Source organism: Vanellus vanellus (assembly GCF_965231255.1).
Source record: "Vanellus vanellus genome assembly, chromosome: 3".
NCBI lineage: Eukaryota > Metazoa > Chordata > Aves > Charadriiformes > Charadriidae > Vanellus > Vanellus vanellus.
In genome coordinates this window covers 21155746-21166982 of record NC_138907.1, presented here as the reverse complement: position 1 = coordinate 21166982, position 11237 = coordinate 21155746, and the positions used below count along the sequence as shown (strand labels likewise).

Here is an 11237-nt window from a genome sequence, read left to right as displayed (position 1 = left end):
CCACCAAGCAGCTTCTTACCTACTATATCATCTGCAGCATTTAAGTCACTGCTCATCATATAAACCAGATTATATTAATGATAAGCTGCAAAATGTTAAATTCATTACTTTTGGATCCCATATGTAGGTAGAGAACAGTTTAAATGTGCTTTAACAATTTAGCCCTCAAGTGCCACATTTCATGTTTTCCAAACACTGTCAAACAGATCCACAACTGCTGGCTTTGTGTACAATGGTACAATTACCACCACTGCAAATACATGCCCATCCTTTTCATAACTCCTTGAGATGCTAATGAAGCTTATTTTGTGAACATGAGTATACAAGTTGGAGACACTCAGTTGAAAAGATACCAAGGATTTTTATTTAACCACAACAAATATGCTTGCAAATATGTAAATAGTCTCAAATCCATCTTATGGGTTGAAAAACTATAGCATGTGCAGTGTTTTTTACTTGCCTAGACATCAGCTGCTGCATTAGAAATCAATTCCACACTGCCCAATTCCCACCCCTGTCCTCAGTAGGGCCAAGCCCCATCTCCTACAAGCCAGGCTCTATGCAAAACAACAGAACTGCCTCCCAGTCAGCTGCTGAGGGGGCCAAGGCCCCGCAGCCCAGGCCTGCAGCGACACCAGCTGGCACAGGGCTCCTGTGATCCCCACCGGCACACACACACACAGAGACACAAACCTGCAGCAGGACACTGAACCTTCCAACATCATTTTATAACAAGGCGTGGCTGGGAAGTCACATTGGTGAGGGAAGGGATAAACTGTCAGGTTAACCAGCATTTTGGAGCAGCTGCACCAATAGGACTGATTGAACAGCTTGCCTGTAGAGTTTGTCAAGAATAAATCCTTGAGCTTTAACAGTCTCTCTCAATCCAAAACTTCTGAGTATAAAAAACCCCCAGCTTCTGGGGATAGAGGTCATAAGATTTTATCTAATATTTCAGTCAGTTTTGCAAACTGCTTGTGTCAGAAACATTGAATACTACATGAGTGAATTGATTTCCTAGCATTTGAAGCCCATTTCCTACCAGTATTGCAATTTAAAACTTTACAAGTCAAGCTTTAAAATGGTATGGTATGGATAAATGGATAGTATGATGTCAGAACAGGAGAGATAATTTTTAATTTTTCAAGCATCTCTACAAGAAAATCTGATAAGCAGATCATAAACACAATATTCTCCAGCACATTGTGGTAAAATCTGAAATCTGAAGCACTGCATGAAGCTTTTTAAAAGCCTCAAACCAGAGAGGTGGCATGCGAGCATGCTGCCCGTCCAGCAAGGGGCCCTTGCCACCTCACAGGGCAACTTCCAGCATGAGCTGTAAGATACTGCTCTAGGATAAAGCACCAGCACTGCATTTAAGGTATTTAAGTCCTTGGGAGACAATTCCATCACTTTTACCATTGGAAAAAAATAATTAAAACCCATCATAAATTTCCCATTCAGCTTCAGATGATCACTCTATCTCACTAACATTCAGCAGTCAGCAAGTGTACCCATTTTCTTTTTAATTTCTTAAGGATGTGATTCTCTCTTGTCCCTCACTCAGATACTTCTCCAGAGCAAAATAAGTAAATACCCTTATCTAACTTCTTCTAAAAGAAATATTTACACACATTAATAATTTATATCATATCGATACTTGACATCCCACAGAAACTCACAGCATAGCGTATTTATTTATACTGACCTCATCCATATAAAAATGTTTTTTTATTTAAATAAACTTCATCTTTTAAGCCTGGATCATAAGTTCAGTGTTTCTCATTTGACAGTGATGACAGTGTCATACAACCATTTTGCAGAAAACATTCAGATTATTTCTTTCCATATACAGAGAGTTTGTTCTACCTGTTGCATTAAGACTTTTGATAAGCTTTACAAATGGTTATAACGAGACAGTTGTGTCACTCCTTTTATATTGAATGTATTGAACGCACAACTAACTATCTAGCAATTTACTCTGTGTTACGTTAACAGAACCTCATTAAGAATAGGAACAAAAATCATCCAGGAATGCTGAAAAATCATGTGGCAATACATGACAACAGAGTAAGAAAAATTTAAAAGCACATGGATGCAAAATAATTTTTTTAATCACTTTTTTTTCCCTTTAGAGGGCTTTGCAAATAAAGCAGGATCAATCTGGTCTCTAGTCAGACCTCTCACTGAAAAAAGCCTTGCCGCTCTTTCCTTTAAGGTGCCTCCACATTTCAGTCCTAAAGACATCAACTCCATCTTCAGTTTATCTAAACCCAGGGCTTCCAATTCAGCAGCAGAGTTGAATGCCAGTAGGTCTATTGGTTCCACCTCCTGCAAAGAGAAAAACATCCCATCAGACTATTATTTTCTTCCTGATTGGGGAGGGAAGGAACAAGTATAGACAGAATGCTTCACTTTACAGAAGACCTTCAATTAGGATTATCTCCTAATTGATAACTCCTAATTACTTAATAAAGTTCAGCAATGTCTTAATATGTATTATGTTGGATATTAGCCAACATAGTAATTATTGGCAGTACTTATGCTATCCAGGCAAAGTATTACCGCATCATGTACAAGCAAGTTGAAGCTAGCCAGCAGCCTAGTTGTAAAACATGCAAATCTTAGGGGAAATAACACACCCAAGAGCAGGGTGAATGCTCAGGTGAGCTTTGTACCTGGTGTCCAACTGCGCTGCTACAATTCTACTCCTTGCAGTGCCTCTGCTAGCTAAAGGCTCGCTCTAACATGTCCAGACAGGCTGCAGATGTGCTTAGGCTTGCAATGTACACATCCTCCAAGACAGAAGCACTGGTCATTTTAAATGATATAAATGCCCAGGGTCTTGTCCACAAAAGAATATGCACAAAGATTGGATAATTCAAATGCTGGAATTTACTAACACAATAAACACCAACACCAAAAATTAAAACATCAAAAAGGACACAAAAATCTAAGCCCACTTTGTTCAATACTTAAGCACATATTAGTCTTAGGGTATGTATCATGCTGGAGTTATCAAAGGGACTTCAGAGCAAGTAATACCAGCAGGGGAAATGAGACCGCTCCGTTATGAACTCAGCAAATATAATTAAGGCCAGCAGCATTAGAACCTTTGTCCTGTTAAGTATACAAAAAAAGACTGGTTGCCTCATTATTCTCATCCTACTTAAAAAAAAAAAAAAAAAAAAAAATCCATCAAGGACTATTATAAAAATATTTCCACCTGCAATAACAATCTGCCACAGCATTGGTGGAGTTTCCTGTTCTAGGAATAGACAGTCTCACAAATACTGAGCAAAAGGTAAACATTGAAGAATTTAAACAGGATGTTTATCAATTTGCCAGCTCTAACAGTATGATAGATGACAAAGTTCTAATTTATCATATTACATCCGGGGTCTTTTTGCCATTTAACTGTATTAAACTTTCACTTATCAGAATTCAGTCATTGGCAGTGGCAACTGATGGCAGACTTTCTGCTCGAGCTGAAACAAGGCAGAAAATCCAAGCAACTCCTTACCCCCCCAAAAAAAAAAAAAAAAAAAGAGTGCCACATTTTGTTTTACTGCTAGAATAAGCCTAGATTCAGTACACCCAACAAATTCTAATAGTAATATTACGCAAGGGGCAATGAAGCACAAGTATGCCACCTTTTATTGCCAAATATGAGCCAGGCTTTCATCAATTCAGTGGGAAAAGCTATATTCTTTCTTGGCTGGAAGACTAATCCAAAGCCTCTTTAGCAAAAGAATCCCAGCCATCCGCCTATCACCAGAAAAGGAACCTCATGGTCAGCACTGCTCCTGATCTGGCTGAAGGCTATGACACCAACTCAGATTGTCAGCAGAGATAACGGTATGGCAACACTACAGTCCTGCTTCCACCACACATACACCAGATGATCAATTTTAAAACCATTCTTCCACCATCCTTTGCAGTTCAGATGAAGCCCATCATTTATACTAATTCTGTCTCCCTAGTGAAGGAGCAGCTGCTTTCAGGCTTTTGATGGTCAATGACAAACTAAAGTTTGCACCAGACTACTAGGGTTCTCTATGAACGAGACCCAAGTCTTTTTATAATAAAAACCAAGACGGATCAGCTGATTAGTTTAGGGGGCATTTACTTGGAACAACTTCTAATTTAAACACTGAGGTAAATTATAAACATTAAGGTCAAACTAAATTATAAATAAGATTAGTCAAATTAGACAGTGTTAGGTAATGTCTTAAAAGTGTGGATAAGAGTCTTTCATCTTACAGAAGGGTTTTATTTTCCTCCCCCCTCCCCCCCCCTAAAGAATTTTGGATCCAGAGCATATCTAATTATGTAGAAGGAGGAAAAAAAAAAACCAACCACCAAAACCAACCAAACAAAAAAAACACCACCCAAGGGAAACATGAATCTCAGGAGATACAATACTAGACAGGCAAGGGCAACTGCATCTTAGTAGAAACTCTATAGACTATTAAAATCTTAATCTTACAGAGTTCTTCCTTGACCCATTTTACTTAGCATCTCTCAAGACAATGCTACCATTCTACAGTTCAACTTTCTCCATGGAGATACTGTCAACCAAGAGCCTTCTTTTGCTGCAGTTTCCATTAACTTGCTACATTTCATTTTCCTAAGTCGCACGACACATCTTCAGTTAAGCTGGTTTTCCTTTTAAGCTTGGGATTTTTTGTGCTCTGAATCAAGCTCTGAAGATTCTATTAGCTTCTGAGGGAGACTGATTCTAATTCAAGCACTTACATCTAATGCATTGAAGTCATAGGATACAAATCCCCTCCCCTTTTCTGTGATCCACAAAGAGAAAAGTGATTGAGTAAAAGCTGCTAAAGAAAGAGACATACCACATTTTGTACTGCTTCATACTTACAGTGCTCTGTAACTGGTTCATTTCCTGTGCCTTAGAAGAAACACTTTCTTGCTCCTCTTCTTTCAGAGCTTGAGGTACCTCATTCTTTTCTTGGACCTCTTCCTTCAAGGGCTTTGTCATTTTACTGTTTTCATCATCTGGAATTTCAGGTTGCCCACCTGCGTGTGTCTCTCCTTGCAGATCTCTTCCAGTACTTTCTGGCTGCTCCAGTTGTTTCTCAGTTGCACTGGTAGCTGGACTATCCTCTACCGAATCCACAGAGCTGCTTGAACATTCATTTGTATTTCCAGCATTTTCATGATATCTGCTGCTTGATGGACAACTTCCATCAGAGGCATGGGGGGAGTCATCTTCACTGTCATCCTCACAATCTGAACTGTCACAGTCATCCAATCCTTCCAATCCCAGCCTGGAACAAGCAATAAGTTACTAATGAATATTCATTTATTTTTACTTTTTTTAAAAAATGTTTTTATTGCCACTTTTCTCTTTCCAAAACTCACTCCAGTGAGCTGCAGTGAACTACTCTATCAGCTATTTAGGATAGTTTAGTAAATGGAAGAGCTGCTAATATTGAGCAAACTACTTTGCTACTCCAACTACCACTGGAATCATTAAGGCTTCTCTTTCACATTACATTAGGTGAAAAATTCTGGAGGGGGGAGGGTGAAATAATCCCCCCTCCTTTAAAATTCATTGTAAATTTAATTCATTAATGAAAAAAAAAGGACAATGGGAGGTAAAAGAATGTAACCATATTAGAAGGGGGGGTTGAGGGGAAGGATGCCTACTTTTGCAAATAAAGTTTGTCTGCTCCAGTTGGGACAGAATTATATAAATGCAGCAACATTTACTTTCAGCTCTCCGATTTAGTAAGTTCAATTTACTTATTCCTATTTAAGTCTACCTCTCCAATAAGATGTTGCTTACTTGTATGTACCTAACCTGTCATCCTGTTCAAGGCTTAATACTTGAGTATAACAAGGCATAATGCTTACCAAAAACATTTTCTTTTTCGAGATTTTGTTCCATTCTTTCCAGATTCACCTGGACGCTTCCGACTCTCGCCACTTTCTGGTGACACTATTTTGCTTGAAGTAGCCTGCAATCCTTCAAAACGAAGTTAAAAGTTTACAACATGTATGAATTGTGTACCGATGAAGTAAATTCTACTTTTAATTTCAGATGCAATTTAAAACACTAACTGAAAATAATCAATACTGATGCACATTTATGTAGACTCAAAGCTTCAAAATAAACTCAGTAGTAGCAGAAGATTTTCTACATGGTTTTACTAAGGCACAGAGTCAATTAAAATTGGATTCCTGAACTGAACTCTCAGGTTCTAAACCCTATTCAGCCTCAAGTTTCACTATCAAGCTTTCAGCAAGGGAAAAATCCATGGATAAATAAAATAACTACAAAGAACAGTATGCGAAACAAGGTATTTTGCAGTTGGATTAAATTTCTAGGTTTTATGTAAGACCTGTTTCTATTTTATAATTTCACTGAAAATGATTACGTAATTCTTACAGCTGAACTAGCAACACTACCTTCCCAGAATTTTGCTTTTATTATGAGATGACACTGTAGCACATCAAGATGAAGCAACACTTAAATTGCATTGAACAGTGTAATGCAGATACAAGAGAAGCAGCAGCCAAATAAGAAAAATTTAAAAAAAATAAAAAAAAAATTACTGGAATTTAAAATTTCATTCAATGAAAAAAGTTACTGTCAGCAATTTTTTTTTTTTTTTTTTTTTTTCCTCATACTGGAGGGAGTCTACAGGGACTTTTAGTTTACTTTATTTTTTGAGAAGAGAAAGCAAAGTTAAACTGCAATACCTTTAAGGACTGAATCTTCTAGTCGCTCAGCCATTTCATGACACTGCTGCTGGTAGTCTGGATTTGTAAAAAAGTGCTTTGGCTCCGCAAGTTTTCGCTGCAGCCTTTCCAAACGCCTTTGCTCTTTTTCTGCTTCCCGTTCTGCTTGCTGCTTCACCCATTCAGCCATCCTGCAGATGACAGAACCATGAAAATGAGAGTGTTTCCAGCATCTAATGTAATATCAGTTTGTTGCTTTGCAATTACTGAACGCATCTACCACCCGCTAGGATGGGAGACAATGGGAAAAGACAACTAACAACACTCAGGGGAATTACTGAAGGAATATATAAAGATTCTACTCCAGAGAAGAGAGTAAAGTTTGTTTTAGAAGCCAGAAATGGCAGTAAGGTCACATATCCCCAGTATCACAGTCTTGCGGCTTCAGAGAAAAGAACTGTGAGAATTCCAGATGAGAAAACCAAGAGGTACAGAACAGTCTCTCAGAAGCAGGCTGCAGCACAATCACATCTGTTTTGCAGTAATATAATTAGAGTCAGAAGAATCCTGTTGGCTTCCAGTCTATCTGTGCCTAAGATTTCACTTTTGCTCTTTTTACTATTCAAAATAAAATTTCATTGCTACAATAGCCTGTCATTTGAGCTTTTTTGTTAACGGTGAACTACATGGTCAGTTTATTTTATAATTCTAGCTTCTAAAACGCCTTACGCTTTTTCATGATTGACATCCCGAAGTCTCCTTCCACTGAGATCTCGGCAAGCCTCTCTATTTGTTGTCTTTTCAATCTGAGCACCAAGTGCTCGCAGCATAGATCCAAACCCTGAGAAAAAAATAATCAAGAATTATCTAAACAGAAACAAATGGGAGATGAACTAGTACGCAACAAAAGAATTAATTATGGAAAAAGAGCACAGTGAATTCAACACTTTCCTCTCCTCAATGCAACTGAAATAAAGCATAAGTTGAAATTGCAACATGTTCGAGAATTGTCACTGGGTGAAATGCTGAAATACTAAGTGAAAAAAAGGTATCCAGCGTTTACCACTCATCTCATTTTTGTACTCCTGATATCACACTAGATGGACTCCAGATTTACTAGAACCCGTGCAGCACTTCTAACACGAAAGCGTATTTCTGGGCTCCCCCTTTCGTCTCAAGGTAACTCTTCGGGTCCTTTCTAATTTAGGCAGAATACACCTCCCTCTTAAGCCCCTTTAGCCCCCACCAATCTTAAATCCCTTTTTAAAAATCTAACAAAAAATAAAATAACTTTTTTAGGAGATAGCCTTAGCCACTTCATCAAGATGATCATGATGTGCAATGTTATGCTGGAGAGCTTCCCCCACCAAACAGATTTCTATACACTCCTCAGCCACTAATTACTCATAGGCAAGACTGCTAATTTCTCTCACTCAGTCCCACCTTATGTTTTTTTCCAGCTGGAGAAAGACACTTGTTCAACTACCTCAAAGAAACACAATGTGGATTAATAGTAATATAATCCTTCAAGCAATCTGAAAGTGCCAAGCACTGTTTTTTAAACTCGAAGGTGAACAAAGCTATACTTTTCACTGCCCTAAAAGTACCTTTAAGGAGTGTTTCAAACAGTAACCAATCCAGACAGCCTACTGTATCACGAAGCAGAAAAAGTACTGTGTTCAGCTAATAAAACCAATTGCTGCCATGGGTGAGCAGAATTTCTGTAGCTTATGAAACATGCTATTGAATTTTACATTCTGAAGAATGAGGACCTAGCCGGGCACGCTCCCCCAAAATCAACATCAATACATTCACTAAGGTCACAGGTGCTGAATTAGGTCTGATAACAAAATGCTCAGTTCTCTTTTAATCCTGCATGATCTATATTCCCTTGAGATTATACAGTAAGTCTCAATAGTTCTAACCTGTGTTTGTTTGCCCGTTTTTATCAGGCTTTGAAATTATAAAGTCAAAACAAAAGGAATGCTTTAGAAAGCAGACAAAATTGTTAAAAAACAATTTTAAACTGACCCCAATGGCACATCAGTAACACAAAGTGAATCACAGAACACGTATCCCATGTCATCCCAGGATAACTGAAGCTGACAGACAGTAAATAAGAAAGGAGCATCCTATACTATGACCTTGTACTATATGCAACACTTTTAGGGCACTTAAAGAAACCACAATACCTCATAAGATATAGCAACAATATTTACTTCCAGTTGTATCTAAAACTGAAGAAGGCAAAGTAAGCTGAGCTGCAGTTTGATGCAAGGCTGCACAATTATTCAGCATTTTAGCTTAACAGCTGGAAAATTATGAGAACTGGATTCAAAAAGCAAACATATTTACTCCAATTACACTCAAATACTCTGCTAAACTTGCTTCACCCATCATATTCATTTTAGGGAAAGCCCACGTTGTCAGTGGCTGTATTGTTTCATATGATTAATATACACCTTCCTTAACACAGTTAAAATGTTTTGTTAACATACAGAGCCTACTTTAGATTGAATTCTTTAGTTCTTGGTATTTATATGTTTTTTCAAATTAACTAACAGACTATTTGTACCTGGAATATTTGTCCTAAGTGACCATCAATGAAATTGAGGAGCCTAAGAAACCAGGTGCTTTTAAACATAATTCCAACTCTGAAGTCACTTTGATGCACATTACAGATTTCTACTAGTAGAGCTAAGCTGACAAGGGACATGAAAAAGAGCTATGCCAGCAAAGCTGTTAGCTGAACAGCAGCTTCCCTGGTCAATTCTCAGCTTTGCAGGTAGACTTCGGTTTCAGCTCACAGACATTATATCACAGTCATCCACGTTACAAGAGATGTGCTAATGGATGAGGACCGCTGCTATCAGTATAGGCTACAGTATAGTAAAAATTTTTCAACCTAAGAATCTTATAAATAAGAAGCAGTTAAGCAACAAACCTCCTTTTCCACCACAAAGTCTTGGTTCCAGACTATAAACGGCTCCATTCTGCAGTACCTCTTCATCATTAACCAGTCGCCCGTTACATTTCACATACAAGCTTTCTTCAGGAATATTCTAAAAAACAGCAAAATTGAGTTATATGACTGATTGAAAATTAAACATTCCGCCAAAGTAAATCATTAAGGAATAATGTTTCCTTCCTTCCTATAGGAACAGAGGGGAAGCAAAAATCAGATGATCTTAAAAGCATAAACATTCTCTATGGTGCTTGTTTTAATTCCTGTTTACTCAAGGATTAAACACAGTCTAAATCAGCTTATAAATATGAATGGGGAAAAGTCACACTATGGGAAAATTTATAGTAAGTATTCAAACACTCGGTATCAAAAAAGAAACCAAACAACCCCCACATTTTTTGAACTGTAAAGAACTTAAGATCAATATTGGAAAAAGTCCAGAGGAGGGCCGTGAAGATGATCAGAGGGCTGGAGCACCTCTCCTGAGAAAACAGGCTTGGAGAGTTGGGGTTGTTCAGACCGGAGAAGGCTCTGGGGAGACCTTACAGCGGCTTTCCAGTACTTAAAGGGGGCCTACAGGAAAGATGGGGAGGGACTTTTCATCACAGAATGTAGTGATAGGACAAGGGGTAATGATTTTAAACTGAAATAGGGTAGATTCAGATTAAATATTCAGAAGAAATTCTTTATTGTCAGGGTGGTGAGACACTGGAACAAGCTGCCCAGGGAAGCTGTGGAAGCCCTATCCCTGGAGATGTTCAAGGCCAGACTGGACGGGGCTTTGAGCAACCTGGTCTAGTGGAAGGTGTACCTGCCCATAGCAGGGAGGTTGGAACTATATGACCTTTAAGGTTCTTTCCAACCCAAACCAAACCGTTCTATGATATCTTCCTTGCAGACGCATAAAATACATATAAGAGACTACAGAACTCTCATATAGCAAACCCTCCTGCTCAGCTAAGCAACAGCAACAAGAAGCGTCCCCACAGCCGCGACACGCAACAGCCCGTCGGTGGCCCCGCCACCGCGGCAAAGCCGGTGCAGCAGGCCTCAGGGCGAGCGGGGAAGGGGCGAAGGCAGACATGCGGCCTGCTAGTCACTACCGGGAGCCCAGCGCCCTCACCCACCCACCCGTAGGCCTGAGGGGACGCCGGCCCCCCAACCGCCACCGGTTCCCTCCCTTTCTCCCCCGCCTCTCACTCACCAGCTCCCGAGCGCGATCGCGGCGAAGGCCGCGCACCGAACCGCCGCCGGGGGGCAGCGGCAAGGGCCGCGCCCGCGAAGCCAACGGGTCCCGCACCAACAGCGCCATCACTCCCCACCTCCACCGCGCAACAGCCGCCGCGCGTGCGCCTGTGACGACAGCGCCGCGCGGTCAGGTGACCGGTAACGGCCGTCAGCTGGGCGGGAGGCGGGTTGAGGCGGGGGGCGCTGAGGGAGGCGCTGAGGGAGGCAGGAGGCCTCGGCGCTGCTCCCGCCCGGCGGCTCTGGGTCCTTCTGTGGGGCTCCCTGAGGTTTGCCGGTGCGTGCGAGGTCTCTCCCTGTGTCCTCGGGTGGTTTG

The 11237-nt window shown here is 40.2% G+C and overlaps 1 protein-coding gene across 1 annotated transcript; it reads right to left on the bottom strand.

Moving 5' to 3' along the window:
* Positions 1–356: 356 nt before the first annotated feature.
* SDE2 (SDE2 telomere maintenance homolog) lies at positions 357–11013 on the bottom strand. The gene is made up of 7 exons (XM_082481748.1): positions 10881–11013; positions 9656–9773; positions 7441–7552; positions 6733–6902; positions 5884–5995; positions 4886–5294; positions 357–2331 (listed from the first exon to the last, which is right to left on the bottom strand). Exons 1-7 carry the CDS (start codon positions 10986–10988, stop codon positions 2116–2118), a joined length of 1245 nt encoding a protein of 414 aa, XP_082337874.1. The 5' UTR covers positions 10989–11013; the 3' UTR covers positions 357–2115.
* Positions 11014–11237: the final 224 nt, after the last annotated feature.

Bases quoted from the DNA above. Each gene is read 5' to 3' on its own strand.
- SDE2 (XM_082481748.1), bottom strand. From the start codon at position 10,988: ATGGCGCTGTTGGTGCGGGACCCGTTGGCTTCGCGGGCGCGGCCCTTG. The intron at 6,903-7,440 runs GTAAGGCGTTTT...TGTCATCTGCAG, and splicing joins GATGTCAATCATGAAAAAGC to GATGGCTGAATGGGTGAAGC. The intron at 2,332-4,885 runs GTAAGTATGAAG...TTCTCTTTGCAG, and splicing joins TGAACCAGTTACAGAGCACT to GAGGTGGAACCAATAGACCT.